At 40.3% G+C, this 19,400-nt stretch overlaps 2 protein-coding genes across 3 annotated transcripts in view; one reads left to right on the forward strand and one right to left on the reverse strand.

Annotated features, from left to right (window-relative positions):
• Positions 1–3,778, forward strand: part of akap12b (A kinase (PRKA) anchor protein 12b) — a 70,900-nt gene extending 67,122 nt beyond the window's left edge. For both annotated transcript variants that reach the window (XM_017692563.2, XM_017692564.2), the window contains one exon: positions 1,900–3,778. The gene's annotated coding sequence lies outside the window, so the exon portion shown is untranslated. The remainder of the gene's footprint in view (positions 1–1,899) is intronic.
• A 3,375-nt stretch (positions 3,779–7,153) lies between these two features.
• On the reverse strand, positions 7,154–19,366 carry zbtb2b (zinc finger and BTB domain containing 2b). Its single transcript, XM_017692560.2, has 3 exons — positions 19,229–19,366; positions 12,742–12,922; positions 7,154–11,011 (listed from the first exon to the last, which is right to left on the reverse strand). Exons 2-3 carry the CDS (start codon positions 12,912–12,914, stop codon positions 9,571–9,573), a joined length of 1,614 nt encoding a protein of 537 aa, XP_017548049.1. The 5' UTR covers positions 12,915–12,922; positions 19,229–19,366; the 3' UTR covers positions 7,154–9,570.
• Between the last annotated feature and the right edge of the window lie 34 nt (positions 19,367–19,400).

A 19,400-nucleotide genomic window follows, 5' to 3' on the forward strand; every position in this document is an offset into this window, starting at 1 on the left:
TGTCTACTCCTAATACTCCAATGTTTTGTGAAACAAAAGCAAAAATTAAACTACTTACATGTATGTAAGCAGGAGGGCATTTCTCAAGGGTAATCATTTTCATAGAAAGTGAAAAACAAGCCTGGGTTATTGTTCTGAATTCCTCGGACGAACCATCGCATTTTCTCATGGTTCCTTTTTAAAAACATCAATGGACCTTCGTTTTATTACCGCTGGATTTGCCGGCTCGTGAAATGAAAAAGCTATTGTTCGAGGTACAAGTATCCAAGGGACCTTCGATATCAAAGCAGGAATGCCGCAGGCTGACCCTTTACTTTGTAGGCTGGCTTTTAAAGGGAAGCCGTGTGAAGGAGAGATGAACTTGTGCTGAAAGACTGATTATAATTCCCCCTCCCCTTCACAACACACACTTCTTTTCTCTTCCCTTCATCAAAGCCTTCCATATGTAGTCAGGGAACCATGTCTGAGAACACCTTTGATTGAATTGGATACATTTGATAAGTACTTTGCATCACAAAAAGACAGGTTCTTAATATTATACTGTATTTTTAGTACCTAGAATTATAGGATTACATAAAAAAGGTGAAAGGTAAAAAGCAATGTAAACAAAAATTAAACATAACAATGGTGGACACAGAAGGAGCAGACACGTTCAGAGAGCAGAGTGGAGGCCAAGGTAGAAGACAGATGGGTGTGTCTGCTAAATGTTTGATGAGTGCTAATGCAGCACTGCAGTGGAGCAGAGGCGGGTGAAATATAGCTACGCAGCAGGAGGTTTGGTGCAGGATTCTCTGTCTCTCTCTCTCTCTCTCTCTCTCTCTCTCTCTATCCCTCCCTCCATCCAGACACACACACCCTGCTCTTACTCTGGTGATTCTTGCTGAGTCATAAAAACAGAGAAGGGGGAAAGAGGGGGGAAACAGGGAGATGTGCACAACGAGCAACTGAAGTTAGATGAATGCTAATGCGGTCATGGCCTGATTGAGGGGCAATATTTTAAAGTAGGGAAAATTAAAGCTCTTAGAGAAAGACAGAAATGGAGTAATGGGTGTGTTTCTGTTCTGAATACTTCTGTCAGCACCACAGCAGGTCATGACCAGAGGGGTTATTTCACAAGACAGGATTTCTAGGTAAGCTGGACAACTTAAGCCAAAAGTGCAGACTATTCAAAAAGGATGACTCCAACCTTTCCTCCCATTGGCAAGACTTGTGTTTTGGCTTAAGTTCTCTGGCTAACTGAGGAGTCCTGCTTTGTGAAATACCCCAGCTCAGTTTGAACTTATATTCTCTCTTAAAAATGAGTAACCTCAATGATGGTCTTTTCTTAGGGAGGTGAACAGGTCATATCTTGAGCATGTGAGCATGTGCATGTGGTATTTGAAAGTGTGGGGTAATCGCACTGGGGCTCATGGCAAAGGGTTGCTTTACTGTGCCCCTTATATTAGTACTGACACAATTATCCACTCACCAAAGATTTAACAATATATCTCACCAGTAACAGTATTTATTCACAATTTATAACTCTTAAATAGAGTTCTTAGATAGATTTAAATAGACTAATGTATACATTTTGGTTAATGTTAGATAGCTAGTTAGATAATGTTGGCTAGAGGGTGGAGCAGCTTGAGAGCATCAGTATGTTAGATAATAATAATAATTATTATTATTATTATTATTATAATTATCATTATAACAATAATAATAATAATAATAGGGAGTAAGCAATCGAGATAGAATAATAGCGACTTATAGTGCCATTTTTAATTCTTTGAAAGTATTTTTTGTAAGAGAGCTGTATTTTTTTTTTTTGCTCTGGGGCTCAGAAGTCATTACAACTACAACAATATATGTTTACTGTGTTTTGCATACTCATCATATTTCTTTTCTCTTGTCTTACAGGCTACATGGTGGTGGTTATAATGAGAACCATAGCATTCCGAAAAGCAGGAAACGAGAAGCTACTGCAGAAGACTCAAAGAGATAGTGCTCTCAGAGCAAGAGACTAAAAGTTGGTCTGTTTTTTTCCATCCATCCATCCATCCATCCATCCATCCATCCATCCATCCATCCATCCATCCATCCAAGACCCTACCCATCACACCACAATAACTTTTCAATCAACGAGATGTCTCAACTATTGGCCTCCATTGGGGTACAAACACCCTGACACCATGCATTAGCTTCTCCAGATGGGTCAGATGCTACACATGTAGTTTGTTGTTTTTCATATTGATCATTTTTATTTTTACTGTCCTATTGTTGAGGGCTGCTGTTGGATGAAGAGCATTGTTTATTTTAATGTGTATGAATGAGTGGTCTCTGCAGGAGGGTCCTTGTATATTGTATTTATAACTAAAATGTTCCCTCAGCCATCAGATTGAAACTCATTCATTTAAGTAACTCTCAAAACAGTGTCTTTTTAAAAAAAACAAAAAAACATGGTACATGTATTCATAGTTAAACATCAGCCATATCAAATCACTGCAAACATATGGCCATAAACAAATTTCCTCCAACCACACAAAAAGTCATGAGAACCAGCATAACCATTTCCATTCCTACTGTACATATAGTTATACTTCATTTCCTGACTGTGAAATTTATATTAGTCTCCTGGTCTTTGAGAGCCACATACTATGACAACAAAACACTGACTTCACCTTTAATATGTGATTGCTATTCTAGAGCAGCAAATTTACTGGTGTTAAATGAGGTTTGACAGCACTGTCCATTAGCGCTCAGTAAGACAAAGTAACTGCACCCATGCATGTTCTGAGAAAGTTCGGAATATACCATTTCACAGTCCGTAGCCACATACAAATGCGCTTTGCATTGTTCGAATGGTTTCAAGTAGAGTGTTTCTCAACTGGGATGAGGGGAGTTTTAGAGGGGAGTCACATAGTGCAGATGAGGTAGTGCATTGGTGCCATCTGTTGGTGACTCCAAGACTGGTTAGCCAGTCATATGACTGTTATAGGCACTCCCACATTGTTTGATCTTGTTGATATTACAACACTTATGTTTTATGTCTTTCATCTGTGTATCATAGGCTAACAATATTATTCATCCTGAAGATGATAGTTTTGCCTTTTTGAATGCTTTAACAGTTTTATTTGTAATGACTTTCCATGCTTTCAATTCTTTTACTCCCTAAATGTGAGATATGAATGAAGGAGAAGGTGATGGTATATGGGTTGGCAGTAAAACATTTCATTTGTCATTCATTCATTTCATGTTGATGCTCCTGCGCTATTATTCATAGAGAAGCCTGCTGATTTAAAAATAGCAACGAAAAATTTCTCACTTAAGAGCCACACATGAACATCCACCATGTGTCCAGTGATTTCGTCCTCTGATTCTCCACACGTAGTGTTTTGTGCTTACAGTGACACCAGGGCAAGTTACAGAGAGCATGCGCGGGGATGACCACAACAAGATGCTTTATTTTTGCAACTCACAGATGAATTAGTATAAAATAATCCGAATGACACAGTGTTCTGCTACTCGTCACAGCTTGTACGAACACCCAACTCACAGCCTTTTTCTCAGCTTTTTATAGAATATTACTGTGAAGCTCCTTAACATTTGTACAAATTGTATACCTATGTATCTTGAGTCATATTATTGTAATATTAACAAATAACCAATGAGAGCATTAGACAATGTAATGTAGCATGATCTTTTCTTTTTTTATTCCACAAGCTGTTAATAGTATGGATACAGAACCATGTCTATATTTCATTCAAATAAAGTTAGCATTGTAAAGCAATGCTTGTGATTTTTGACTCATCTGCTCTTTTAATGCTTTAGTTTAGTGTTTCCACACTACTGTTTTGAATAGAAATAGGAATAAACTGTATAAAATATGACATTTTCTACAAACGGGCTTTGTCAATGTGCAAACACATCTGTGTCATGTAGCTACAGTATTTGGACTAGACTGACACTCCTCCAGTTTTGCTTTAGCTGTTTAGTTTTTTTCCTACAGTGAAAAGAATTTGGCAATTTATACCGTTTTCAATCAGCCAAGACATGCACGGTGTCTAAATTTTGCTCTTTAGTTTAGTACTGAGGCTACAATGCTAATGTTGCTAACCAACGCTAGAAGAGTGTAGTCATTCAACTCTTTTTCATAAATACATCCACAAAACTTCTTGAACCACTTAACCATCATTAGACGCAGTAACAGGGTTCAGGTCACAGTGTGACTTAAATGAACAAACGCTGAACGCTGTGGGCAGCCATTTTAGACAACAGCTGTTCGGCCCAACTCTGAGGCCCCCACAGAGTCAGATTCCCATTTGGATGCTAGATCACGTTTCTGGTTCCTGTAGGTTTTGAGCTGCTGAAGAAACCCACAGAAATCAACGTTCTGTTAGGTCATTATGGGTTTGTGGTGCGTTGTGGCTTTTTAAAGGGGGTCATATCATAATGTAAAGGATTTCTATTTGATCCTATTAGTTTGACATGCTTTTAAAAGATAATGGCTGATTCTAAATGTATTTGATGGTTTCCTAATAGGACCTGAAGGTATTCTAAGATAAGATCAGATAGACTTTTATTATCCCACTGGGGGAAATTTGCATTGTTACAGCAGAATACACAGTAAGCAGATAAAGAGCATAGTGTGTTTATGACAGAAAGTGTCTGAGTCTCTGCTTGGGGAGGTTTTGATTGTAGAGCCGAACAGCCGTTGGGAGAAAATAGCTGCGGTATCTCTCTTTTCCGCATCGCAGGTGGAGAAGCCTGTCACTGAAGGAGCTGCCCAGTGCTGCAACTGCCTCCTGTAGTGGGTGAGAGGGGTTGTCCGTTATGGATGCAAGCTTGGTCAACATCCTCCTCTCCGCCACCTCCCCCACTGGGTCCAGTGCACAGCCCAGGACAGAACTAGTCTTCCTGATAAGCTTGTCCAGTTGCTTCCTGTCTATTGCTGTAATGCCACCTCCCCAGTAGACAATGCCATAGAAGATGGCTGATGCCACCACAGAGTCATAAAAAGAGTGGAGAAGTCCACCCTGTATACCAAAGGACCAGAGCCTCCTCAGCAGGTGGAGTCTGCTCTGGCCTTTCTTATACAGGGTGTGTGTGTTAGACCAGTCCAGTTTGTTGTTTAGGTGAACACCCAGGTACTTGTAGGTCCTGACAATCTCAATGTCACTTCCCTGGATGTTCACTGAAGTGGGTGAGGAGAACTTAATCCACCACCAGCTCTTTGGTTTTAGCCATGATAATCTGGAGGCAGTTCTGCTGGCACCAGTCAACAAAATTCTTTGTATCTTCTCTGGATTCCCTTTCATCGTCATCTGAGTTATAGCCAACGATGGCAGAGTCATCAGAGAATTTCTGGAGATGACAGGTTGAGGTGTTGTGGGTGAAGTCCGCAGTGTAGAGGGTGAAGAGAAATAGGGCCAGGACTGTTCCGTGTGGGGCCCCTGTGCTGCAGAGCAGTGTTTCTGATATACACTGAGGTCTGTTTGTGAGGTAGTCCATAGTCCATGTGATGAGATGGTGATCCCCTGCTCTCTCCATCTTGCTCCCTAGTAGAGTGGGCTTGATGGTGTTGAAAGCACTTGCTAGATCAAAGAACATGATTCTAACAGTGCTTCCCGCCTTTTCAAGATGAGCGAGGGATCTGTAGAGTAGGTAAGTTATCGCATGCTCCACTCCAATGCCTGGCTGGTAGGCAAATTGCAGAGGATTCATTGCTGGTCCCATCAGTGGACAAAGATGGGCAAGAACGAGTCTTTCCAGAGCCTTCATCAGATGCGATGTCAGTGCCACTGGTCTGTAGCCATTCAGATCACCGGGGTGTGCAGTTTTTGGGATAGATACTACAAATGATGTCTTCCAGAGTACTGGCACTCTCTCCTGTTTCAGGCTTAGGTTGACAATGTCCTTTACTATACCACACAGTTGGTCTGCGCCGTGCCTCAGGATCCCAGGACTGATGTTATCTGGACCTGCTGCCTTCCTCACCTTCTTAATCTTCCTCAGTTCCCTCCTCACTTGTTCTCTGGTCAGGGCCAGAGGAGCACAGGGCTGAATACTGGGAGCTGAAAGTAGGGGTGCAAACTCAGCTGAGGGAGGGTCAGCTACCAGATCAAATCTGTTGAAGAAGGAATTGAGGTCATTTGCCCATTGCAGGTTCCTACAGGCTGCCTGTTGGACTCCTTAAAACCTGAAATGGTTTAAGACCCGTCCAAACTCCAATTGCATTGTTCTGTTGCAGCTAGCCTTCCATTCTCTTCCTGTACTGGTCTTTACAGGAAGAGAATGGAAGGCCAGGAAACAAGTGATCTCTATTGGAAACCATTAAGTCAAATCACATGGTACGGAGCCCTGCTGGTGATATCCCATATAAGCAAAAATAATGTGTGGCCACAACTTAGTAAGGCATGGGAACGAGATCCTAAATGTGGCCATGGCATATTAAGATGTGGGAATGGGATAATTAATCCTTGACAGCTTAATAAGGCATGATCTCGTTCGCATGCTTTAATAAGTTGTAGCCACTGCATTACAGAGTAAAATTGGTTGACCACTGACTTCTGATGATTCTAGTAACTTTAGCCTCATAGCTTCAGTGCTTAAGAAGCAAAATTTGGACTCCAAACAACCCTTAACTTACTAACTGTATCTCTGGTGAGTGGGAACTTGTGAAAAATAGACATTTTGCCAAATCCACCCTTTAAATAGTCTTTTAATGCATACTTGTATTGGTAATCAGGGATGCACAATAAAATAGCATATCAGTTTAGCAGATAATTGCTTAAAATTTATCTGCATCAAACAGATGTTTACATTTGACTAATATTTCAAACCAACAGAGCAGAATGTTTAGGAGACACTGGGCTATTCCACAAAAAGTATTTTTTGCATTTGTAATCCTCTATAAATAAATATTACATTTCTCTTTAACTCTAATCAAGTCCCAATTTATGCATTTTGGAGCCGTTTATGTATCAGCCTTGGCATCAGCATGAATAAGAAAAATATTGATCATTAACTCTGGCCCACAATTCCTGCATCATCTGTATGTATTTAGCATTGACTCTATAACATTCATTCTTTTTCTTAGTTAAAACACATTGTATTGTCCTCTTCTTTGGTATTGATGTGCATTACTTTAGGTAATAAACGATGGGAAATGGTCTATATTTGTTGAAAAAGTTTTATTGTTCATTATTCACAATCAGAATGCAATGCAAATCTTTTTTTCAGTAATTGTTCACGTTCCTGAGGACCTGAAGATCACAGTATACTGTCTGTTTGCCTTCGCTTTGGGGTTTGTGCGCTTGAGGAGTGAAGGGGAGGGGGGGGGGCATCTTCACCCCCTCACTTTAACTGCCTCAAATTTCAGAACAGATATTAACATATTGCATATTTACAGATACTTAACAGTAACAATGAAAAGCAAAACATGGTGTTTTACACATGCATAACAAACAGGACTCAATAAAAAACATCAAGGATCTCAATTATGAAGGAAAATGAGAATAAAGAGAGGCATGACATCAAATCCCAGTCTCAATCAACCATTCAGTAGTAATTAAATTCACATACAGACCTATTGATACAGTCACAAAAGAGCTCCAGACTGCAAAAAGACTGGTGAAGAAATAATACTTATGAAGATACTTGAGCTCAATGCTTATCTTTTCAACTGAAAAGTAAAATATTATACCCCCTTTTTGTTTCCAACAAATGCCACTTAAAGTAAATAACTTCTTCATTTGAAAAGCTGCTTATATTTTAGGTACTGCTGGCATTTAATGGAGGTTGCAAATCTACAACATTGTCATTTTGCACTGAATGTTCAGTATCTGTTTACAACCAGACATTGAAAGCTGACATATCCTGCAATTTGTCTCACTTTGCTTTATGTTCAGGATTTCATCAAGAGTAGTCAGGTCCCTAGAAAGTTTCAGTGCTTTGACAGCAGTGGCAAAACATTGCTGGTAATCTAAACTGAGCAATGAACAAACAATAAGCAACAGCAGATTGCAAAATTAATACCAGACCAAAAATATCAATATAAAGACTGTATTTGCAGACACGACAAATGTACACACACTTGTGCTACGCTAAAATTGATTATATTCTACGCTGAATGCATTTTGCAATATACATTTGCCATATAAAATATTCTTTGTAAATATAGTACTGTGTATAAAATTAGAAAAGTTATTCCAAACTCAAAAATAAGGGCTTTAAAAACATTTTCAAGCAAAACATTGGATTGGCAAATAAAGAATGATATCGCAAGGACAGTAAATTCTCCCTTGAATCTGAGATACTTCTGCATGTGTAGGATCACCCAGAATGTCTTATACACACATATATTTAGTAACAGGCTTAAAGAAAATTATGATTAAAAATTGAATTAATTAAATGATGGCACATATGTAAACATTTATTGACACCAGTTCTAGAGCCAGAGCTTGTTTAATACAGAGCCATAATTAATGACGATTATCACATCCTGCTAAATTTGTGTGGCTAATGTGCCAACACAGTTTAAAGACACCCAAGTTGTGTTGGCACAAAAAGGAAAGGGGAAAAACAAAAAACAAAAAAAAAAACATGGGAAACTAGCATTCAGGTAACAGACTGGCATTCAAGTAAGTGACAGACCGCACTAGCTCATCAAATATACTATAGTTTTCCATTTCTTATGGCATTTCATTCAGTCATGTAAAGAATACCATTTTGCACTTGCTAATTCTATGCAATAGCACAAAGCTTTTTTTTTTTTTTTTTTTTTTTTTTTTTTTTTAGAACAACCTGAAGCCTCTCCATTTTCAACCCCAACAGACAAATAACTGTGTGATCCAAGTTGGGTTTGGAAGTAGTAATAGAGGAAGTCTAAATGAATTATTTTACATCAGTTCACCCACACCGAGTTACTGTTCAAATGCCTTTGCCTCAAAGGCTCTAAGCAATCACCACATTTAGCTGCCCAAGAGAGGGGAACCTGGGGAGATGATATATAATAGAAGGAACAACATACTTTGGCCAGCAGAAATAATAAAAATATACAGAGAATTACCTCATTTGTCTATTGCTTAAAATTCATGATTTCTTTTAGCTGACTTAAACCTTTGTGCTATCACAGGATCATACAGGGATAGGAAAACCAGCCCAGCTTTAATCAGGTCAACCTACCGAACGAGGGAAATACAGAGCAACAGAGTAACAAGAAGTGTGATTACTACAATTCACTTCCTCTTCTTGCTGGCCGTTATAAAGAGGAAAAGCTTAAACCACAACTTTCAACATGTGAACAACTAGAATTAGCCACTCCAATTCAGGAAAACATAAAACCAAGCAAACTGAAAAAGTAAAGCATGTAGTTGTGTGTTTGAGCTTCTTGGTGTAAGAAACATCTCAATTCCCTGCTTTTGCTTTTTAAGAGTGCATAACGCTGGAAAAGAAACAGTCAGTAGAAAAAGTCTCCTACAACACGCACATAACTTTTTCCCACCTACATTGTTAGCTTAATCTATCTGAGTAACCCCAAAAAGTGACACATTTAGGAAAAAAAAGAAAACGATTACGGAACAGGTGGTATCATTCCACTACGACCTCCTCAGTTTTGATGGCCGTTACTAATGGTCCACCACTGGAAGAATCAGAACCCTCATCTTTGGCCACTTTGTCACTATTCAATCCACTGACCCCCATTCCCAAAACACTTCCGTCGGAAAGCGTCCCCTGGTTGAAGCACAGGTGCTTGATGACTTCGTTGGGGTTGGAGAAGGTCATTTCGCACACATTACACTTGTATGGTCTCCCTGAGGAGCCCAGGAACAGCGCCTCCATCTGGCTGGAGTCGTCAGCCGCGCACAACTCCATGCTCTGCCTGTCCACCATAGTGTAGGCTAACTCGGCCCCCTGGCTCAGGCACACGTGGCGTGCTGCCTGGTTGGCCCGGCAAAAGCTCTTTCCGCAGGCGCTGCAGCGGTATGGCTTGCCTGTGTGGATATACATGTGCTCCCGCCAATGGCTCTTCTGGATGAACTTGCGTCCACAGGTGGAGCACTCATACTTTCTCCTCTTGACCTCCCGCTCCACATCTGCTGCTCCTTCCAGGTTGTCGATGTCAGCTATATCTGATGGGGGAGGTGTGTCTGCCTGTGGCTGGGCTCCACATAAGCTCGCTGCTGCGGTTGTAGGGACCGCGACTGCTGTTTCGCCACGTGGAGAGACTTTAGCACCAGAAAGAGGCTGCTCACCATCACTGACCATGTCCACCATGATGGGAGTGGCTGCAGCTGCTCCAACACCTGTAAGAACTTCCTCAACCTCAGGCGTGGCAGCTCCTCCAGGCAATACAGGGGAAGCTGCACCTCCTACCTCTACCATTAGAGGAGGCACAGCTTGGGCATGCCAAAGGAGATGTTCCCTGAGAGCCGCTCGCTGGTTGAAGCGACTCCCGCAAACATGGCAGGTGTAGTGCTTTCTGAAAGAAGAACTTCTCCTCATGATGCTTGGCTTCACGTGAAGGATGGTGTTGCTGTTGACACTGGCTGAAGCAGATGAAGTCTCACAGGCTGATGCATCTACCTCAAATCCTTCTCTACCAAACTGGATATGGCTAGTCGATACCTCTACTTCCATCTCCGGCTGGAGTCTGGATCCAGACCCTGTCTGCGAGACAGATGTGTTTGTGGAAGCGCTTTTCCCATCAAGCACACCAGCATTGTCTGAGTCAATGGGTGAAGACTGCCTCCTGGCTGAAAGACGATTGGACACAGTCCCCTGCTGGTCTGATATCTGGATGCCATATAGGGAAGTGGAAAGTCGAATGCTGGGTTCAGGATGAGAGAAGGCTGCTTGGCTAGCTAAACTAGCCTCCTGGATGAGGGGGTAAGCGTGCAAGAACTTCACGCCCTGCTCTAGCCGGGCGGGGTCTATAAGCTGAGGAGCCAGTTTACCAGTGTACATCAGGTTGAGGAGGTAGCTGAAGATATCAGGCTGGATGTCTGCAGGCTTCAAACGGACACAGTCGCTGGAGAATACAACACAAACATTCAAAAAACAGAATAACTTTGAACCCTGGACATTAAAAATTGAAAGCATAAATATTTAAGCATTTTTGGCAATTTTGGCAATAGGAAACAAGGGCCTAACTCTCCCCCTGAAGATCTCCTATTTCTGCAGAATTTAGATCCAATTTTAAACAGATTTTATTTATGTATACATAATTACATTGTTAATATGTAAACAAGGTTATTCATACTGCTTTGATGTGAAGTGCTATGTTCTAGAGATACTTTTAGTGTTTAAAGAACTCCACTAATTTCTCAAAGTGTATGCATAATTAAATGGTGAAGATGTAAACAAAGTCATGAAAGATGTGAAATTCTCTGTTCTAGAAAAGCTTGCTGAGTCAGAATGGTCTCATTGGTGGTGACTGGATCCAGGCGTCTGAAGAGTTTTAATGGCTCTACAAGCCCCCTCACAAAAAGCTGTTACATAAAATGGTTATGAATTCACTGGCTTATACCTGACGTTTTCCATTAGTTTTGCGATAGGTTGGCCTATAATGTATTTTATTTTAATCTCTTCATAGTGGATAGGTACATGTAAGGTGTTGTAAAGCAAACATGACCCTATGAAAACATATTTATTCAGGTTAATCAATACCAGCATTACATCTAAAAACTCAGATGATGCGCAGGTTCCTTGGTGGTGTTGGACACTAAATAAAATGGCTATTTTTGCATTCCCTAGTTCCCATTTCCCCCACTGTAAAGAATCATATTCAGCAAGTTTTGCTACAGTTAATCTTTTAATTTCAAACCATTCTGAAAGATGGTTTTTACTTCTCTATATAACTATGGTGAAACTGTAAAAAAATTAATTAATTAAAACTGAAAGTCCCATTAATCTAGCTTATATGATATAGGTAATTATGGCCTTCAGGGGCACATAACATTGTACCCACTAAAATAGGTTAAAACTACAGAAACGATGTTACAGAACTACTAAACCTAAAAAACTATACTTCTGTTTAAGCGCCTGATAAGTTTTTTAGTATCCAGAGCCAAGTGCCAGTGTTTCTGCTCAGGATGCAGTGTGTGGTTTTCACTGAAACAGCTCTGTTGGAAATCGTCTGTAAACAGAGCATCTGTAGTGGCTGCGTTTCACATGCAAAGCACCCGTGTTGCATCAGGTCAGTCAGACCAAGTAGTTACATATAGTGTGACCAATTAAATCGCAGGCGATTCAAACATACAGTGCAAGTTGTAGCCAAATAACAAGACTTAATATCGCACAGTGTACGCCTAGCTTGAGGTAGGGCACCATTAATAATGGTGGTGCCTATATACATATGAGATCTATGTATATATACACATATGTATATATGTATGTACATATGTATATGTATATGTATATCTACATATGAGATATAGATATGAAATATCTCAGCTTAATACACTTAACTGTTGTGGCAGTGAGGTCATGGCATATTAGCACTTACATTTTCTAATAAACTAATTATGATATACTGAGATACTGACACTCATAATATTTTTAAACGTACATGCAGTACAAATTGAAAGTCCCATTAATCTAGCTTACATAATTATTTCTTTCAGGGGTTCATAACACTGTACCCACTAAACTAGCTTCAAACTATAGAAATTAAGCTACAGAACTAATAATACTTGTGTTTAGTCGATCTATACTTCTGCTTAAATTTGGTAACCAGAGCCAGGCCCTGTGTTCAGTTACCTGTCTTGGTGAATAAATAACATTCTGAAGTAGTTGGAGAAGGCGGCCAGCACAGCCTTGTGTGCTTTAAAAAAGACGTCACCAATGGCAACTGTGCAGTCACACAGGAAGCCAAACTCCCTCTGTGCGTTGAGCTGCTGCAGGAGGATAAGACCATGGTTGGCCAGCTCCATAGTTCCACCTACACAGAGGGGGGCAGAGACGACAGTCAGCTTCCTGTCTACTGGAGACCACAAAGAACCACAAAAGGGAAAAAAAGCCAGAGAAGGTCTTTTGAGTAGACACACAAACAGCAGCTTAGCAGACACAACACGTAGATTCAAATAGTAAAAAAAATTTAAGTAGTATCACATTCTTGGCAGTTCAAATGAGACCGTTTTTGGTAAATTCTTTAGAGGACTCTAATAAAAGCTATGTAATAATGAATTCTTTAAACAAATTATGTATTTATAAAACTGTACTGTATGTTATTGTTAGAACTGTACTGAATATGTCTGTCAATACATTTGCAACAGCCAACTGACATTACAGTAAACACCCATGTACATCAAAAAAGTTCACATTTGGCTAACTGAATGACAAACACGAACTAAACTGGATTAATATTTTTTAAAACAAGAGTGATAGAGTCTTTAGCAGACTATGCTCTGGCAAGAAACCAAAGCTGAGGCTTCCTCTCTGACTCAGTCTGCTCGCTTCTTTGATACTCCTTTCATTCCATCTTCTGTCCAGTGATCTTGAAGTCTTTTTCTGTTGCATCTTCTTTACCTTTCCCTGACTGTTCTAGTGTAGATGCCACTTTCCCCCATATTTATAAAACATAAAAGCTCCGATTGAGCAATCGGATGACAGAATGGATTTCTGACATGTCAGAAAAATTGTAGTAGCTTGTCTCACAAACCAATTTCTTAAAGTCGCAGCAAAAAAACTATAATCACAACCACCACTCCTACACGGAGACAAAAAAGTGGACATTTGCAGCACCAACATCCATATATGCTGAATTAGCTCTGTTTGACTCGAATTGTGAGGTACAAATGAATGCTTTTTTAGTCTTTGTTGAACAGTCTGTAATATGCCTGTTCTTTAGCTTTAGGGCACAGTGTAGCACAAGTTACCAAAGCTGTTGTAGCGGTTTGTCAGTGACTGAACCACAAACAGCCCCCGACTTCTTATGTAGTGGCTTCTACACCCATATAGTGCGCTATTTCAGTGCAGGAGTCACTACTTCAATATGTGGTGCACTACATAAGGCAGTCATCTGAGATTCAGCCAGTGTTTTTGCTCAGGACACAGTGTGCTGCTTTCAATGATACAGCTTTATTGGAAATTGTCTGTAGTGGCTGCGTTTCACACGCAAAGCACCCATGTTGCGTCAGGTCAGCCAGACCAAGTGGTTACATATAGTGGCAATTCAAACATACAATGCAAGTTGTAACCAAATAACAAGACTTCTAAAATTGCACAGTGTACGCCTGGCTTGAGGTAGGATACCATTAATAATATAATGTTGGTGCCTATATACATACGTAATTAGGCCTGTTATGAAATATTTCAGCTTAAATACAACTTTTATAAATGCTAGCAAGGTCATAACATATTAGCACTTAAATCTTCTAATAAACTAATTAAGGTATCCTGACACTGATAATATTTTTAATGTACATGAAGTGCCTTCCACAAACATGGATATCATGAGCAAAATGATCTGTAAAAAATATTCTTAATTTCTTATTCTTTTCATCTTTTATTTAAAACAACAATTCATGCTTAAAAAGTATATTCCCACTGAAAGGCCCTGGACAACTTGTTTGGAAACATAGTATGAAAGATTCCATCAAGTACCAGCAGAAATACCAGCCAGGAAACTTAAACTGGGCCATAGTTTGGATATTACAGCAGGACAATGATCCAAAGCACACCTCAAAATCAACACAACAATGGATCACTGACCACAGAATTAAGGTTTTGACATGACCCCCAGTCCCCTGACTTAAACGCCATAGAAAACCTGGGATGAGTTGAAGAGGACACAGCATGGACCTCAGAATCTGAAGGATCTGGAGATGTTCTGTATGGAGGTATGTACTCAATGTGTTGCAGTGTGTTTTCTCATTAAGCACTACAGAAGACTTGGAGCTGTTATCTTTGCAAAGAGAGGCTACACAAAGCATTAAATGAAGAGGTGCCAACAATTGTAGCACACACAGATTAGCATTTTTTACAGCATGTCTTGCTTGGATAAACATGGAGAAATGTTCTATTTATTTTGATAAATAGTTTATAAACCAGCGTTGCCTAAACATTCTGCTTATCCAGAGTACAATAAAAACATGCGATTAGTTCCAGTCACTGAAAAAGCAATACAGCCTAAAGTTTATTCATCCTATTTTGCTGAAGCAATCTTACCTAAAAATCAATATTAGGCAATAAATCAAAGACTGAAGTTTGATCTCTGATTTTTTTATTAATAACATATTTGACCATAATTGTGGTTAACATGATGGCCAAGAGATGCTACAACCAATCCCACTGAGCTCAAGCCATGCTGAGACACTGTATGTCAGGATGTTTGCTCTGTACGGGAAAACGGGATGGAGCGGGTGCTTTTCATATTGACCCATGCACAGAAGCAGCCGGAACTCCCCCCACGACCGATTCTCTCGAGGGGATATGAGTGGACAGGGCGGGAAGAACCAGGGAGGGGTGAGAGTCAATGCTGTAGCTATAATTAGCTAAGGGGAATTTTGAGTTTATGCTGTTTTCGTGGCTGAAATGAAAAACACAAAAGGGTCTTCAACTAGTTTAAGGTTTCATGATTTTCTGCACTTTTCAAAAGTAAAAAAAGACGATCAGGCAGCTGTTTTCCCCATTTTCTCCACTATTTCGTTCCAATTTAACACAGCTAAACTGCCCTTATGCTTGCCTACTAATGCATACCACTAATCTAGGAGGCTGAAAGACAACAAAACCCTCAGAAGATGCATTCAAAGCCTGGAAATGCACCATTTCAAAAGTACTGGTTATGCAGCATTACTGATTGATCTCTGGACTGCTCACAGCTGAATTCGAGCTGCAGGGTGGACCAATGTGCTGAACGGTGCTATGACTAGGTGCAGCCTCAGGGCGGGATTAGACAGCTTTAGCTATATGACATCCGCCTTTTTTCACTTTAAGTCTTCCAATCTGACCTTTTGGTCACTCTGCTGGGGCAGAGATGATGACTCAGATGATTCTAAACCTTGTTTCATTCCTTCAGTTTTCTTGGACCTTTAACAATTAAGAAACATCCTGGAGGACAAAAACATTTAAAACGTAAATTGAAATGCCCACACACCCCAGGTTCCTGCCTTCTTAAAGCTACTCTATGTATGTTTTGGGGATTTTGAGACCGCTCTGGTAGAAGTGTGTAATTGCATGCAATGTGCAGAAGACATCTCTTATCGATAATGAGCGTGTTGCAACAGTATTCAAAAAGAAATCAAATGCTTGTTTTCCAAGGATGTAAGTGAATTATCTACCATTATCATCATATTATTGTGGTTTGAAAACCTCCTGTGACACCACTGGCTGTTTAGTTGTTTTTTTCAGGCTGTGTGTTCGCAGCAATGCAGAGACATTATATTTCAGCGTATGTTTTTTTCCCATCTGACTAAGTTATGCAACTTCTTTCAATTTTAGCTAAAATATCTTTCATGATGCAGCTTTAAGATTTACAATAAAGTTTTGGAAACTGCAAGGCAAGACAGTAGCCAAATAAAACCTATTTTTGTAATTACCACTCAGAAGACACACATAGGTTCACTGGACAGTAAGTAAAATGTCTGTGTTGTAAAGAATGCAATCCCTGGTTCCAATAATCAGTACAATTTCTACGATGCAACATTTCACATCAAAGTGATCTCTAAATTTACATCTTAACAACTGAATAAAGAGAAAAAAAATGGTAGAAGTCCCTCTAAATTCAGATTTCTTGATGTATTTGAACAGAAAAGACACCAAATTTTGCTGAACTCTGGCCCTCCAAGACCTGTAACACCTGAACAAGTAGCTCTACTGCATTGTAATCAACTCTCCTTTTCTGTGAAGGCAGCTTCACCCAAGTCATGAGTGGAATGACCTCTGACTCCTCACAAAGCAGAAGTTTCAGGTCTTCTTTGTGCATGGTCCACATAACCAGTCATGCTCTCTCCTTATAATGCCATGTTGGAACATATACCGAGTAGGATTTCATTTAGGCTTTTTTCAGCTATAAAAAAAAAAGAATTGATTTCAATTCAGAAATCCTGACCACTACTCAAACATCAGCACCCTATCTCAACAAGCAGGTCAATATCTAACCTTTGAACAGCTCTGACTTGTGCATTTGATGTCAGCAGCTTCGCAATGCCTAATCTAAGACTGTAAAAGTAGCAACTTCACTGGCCACTCTGGCCATGCTGCTGTGTCCGTGTATGACCCTAAAGGTCAGCATGGACCCACAGCCCTGTGCGTCGCATGATTAGCATTACACATGACATTCCACAGGCTACTGTCTCTTTGCCGTGGGAATGTGGGAATTGGAATAGTCATACACGTTCTGCATAACGTGCGTGCCCGTAGGCTGACATCTGCAAGAGGCAGCAATGTCAGGCAGCTTTGTGTTTGACTATAAACACACCATATGGGTCACATAAAATAAGACGCACTGCACTGTTCTTTTAAATGCGCATGATCACTGGTGCACATAAAGGAGCCCTTAACACCTACACAAAAGCAATCTGTATAATCAAGACATACAACAGTCAAACGAAAGAATACACAAAGGCATATCTAGTCAAAAAAACAATGGCCTACTGAGTTCCTTACAGTCCTCAGCATCTTACAGAACTGCAGGAGGAATACTTAGTATGCGCAACATCAGCAAAAGAACTGAAGTTGGGTTTGGATTCTTCTCTGCTTGGGATCCTTTATTGTCTAAAATGTTTACACTCAATAAAGAGACCAGTTGAGGCGCAGAAGCAACAGAATGAAATTAAACTCCAAAATAATTGAATCAGGGACTAAAGAAGGTAAATCTGTAAATAATTCTCATTTCATAATCCCTATATTGCTGCTGGACTAAGAGTTTTACAGCTACTTATTAAAACATACAGTATTTACCACAACACACTGACAGCCACTGAGGCTTTCCCTTCTACCAGTGCCACATAATATTTCGCTGTTTTTGGTTCACTTCCTTTGAATTTGCAAGGAAACCATTAAAGTACATTGTTAGAAAAAAGGTTCTGCGCCGGTCGATTTTTCATTCATCAAGGTACAAACAGTGTAAATATTCCCTCAAAGGTACAACGGTGGTTTTAAGGTCCAACTATGTACCTTAAATATGTTTTCCCAGGTGAAAAGTACATATTTGCATCTTTTTATAACCTCATGTTTTAAAACAGAACAATATATAAAAAGCCTGGAGACAAGACGGGGTGTGGAGTCAACACAGCTTAGAAAATACAACTTCAACTATGGTTTAATTATGTTCCCTGACTAACGGTACTGAAATGAACCCCTGAGGGGCCCACCCTGAGACAAGAGGGGTACTGCCCCAGTGATAGTTTCATACCTTTTTTTCAGGGAGTGATTTTCAACAATTAAGAAAGTGACCAACAAATGTTTTACCAAAAAAAAAAAAGAGATAATGATCAGTACCAAGCAACATATATGTGGACACACTGCGGTAAAGAGAATTAGGAGACGAAAAGGAAACACAGATTAATAATTTAATGTTTTGCTCCATCGTATAGAATTCCAATTAATCTACTACATTAATATCGTATGAACAGCGTCCATCTGATTACAGCACTCAAACATCTACAGACGTGCACTGAGGCTGTTTGGTGAGAATGACCCTTAAATATATGCAGTAAACCCTCAATCCTGTCCAGTATCATGAATACCGAATCTACAAGCCTCCACCACGGCTACGCAGTTTCACGGTGGTTCAAAGATGCGAAGAACACCAACATCTTGGTCCAAACAGCAGTTCTGGTTGTAAATAAGCGCCGCCTCCAGCTAAGACACGTGGAGAGGACCGATCTCCCGCAGAGAGAGAGACCACTTCCGTAGCAGGGCGCTTTTTTCCCCTCCCCTCTGCTAGCAAACAGCAAAGAAACCGTCAGAAACGAAACACGACTGGGTGGTTAAGGTTAACGCGTGGTCTACTACTGCTGTAGAAAGTAGCCATGTCCTAAATCGGACAAAACATGGGCTAAACGTATAAAAAACCAGAAAGGTTTCCTCTGAAAGACGACCGAGAAGGACGCGAAGTGGAAAAATAATAAACGGCGCCTCACGAAACGGTCACATACGCAGACACAGACAAGGAGGGGGTGGAACGGGGTGGTCACCGAATAAAACCATCAAACTTTGAGTAAAATAAGATGTAGAAACGTAGCCGAGAGTATACACGTTTAGTTCGGTAAGCGACTTATAATTTGTTTTTAAAAATCCGTACCTTTCCTCCGGCTTAATCCGCGGACTTTGCCGTGTTTGTTGTTGTTGTTACCGGGATTCGTGTCCGTTGCCCTCGCAGCTGCTCTGCTCCTCTAAAGCGCAGCATTGGCGGCGATGGTTGTCGGTGTTTTCCGGTCGGGTTACGTTACAAATCACATGACTAAGGCCGAAGG

This window comes from Pygocentrus nattereri, chromosome 4 (assembly GCF_015220715.1).
Source record: "Pygocentrus nattereri isolate fPygNat1 chromosome 4, fPygNat1.pri, whole genome shotgun sequence".
Lineage (NCBI taxonomy): Eukaryota > Metazoa > Chordata > Actinopteri > Characiformes > Serrasalmidae > Pygocentrus > Pygocentrus nattereri.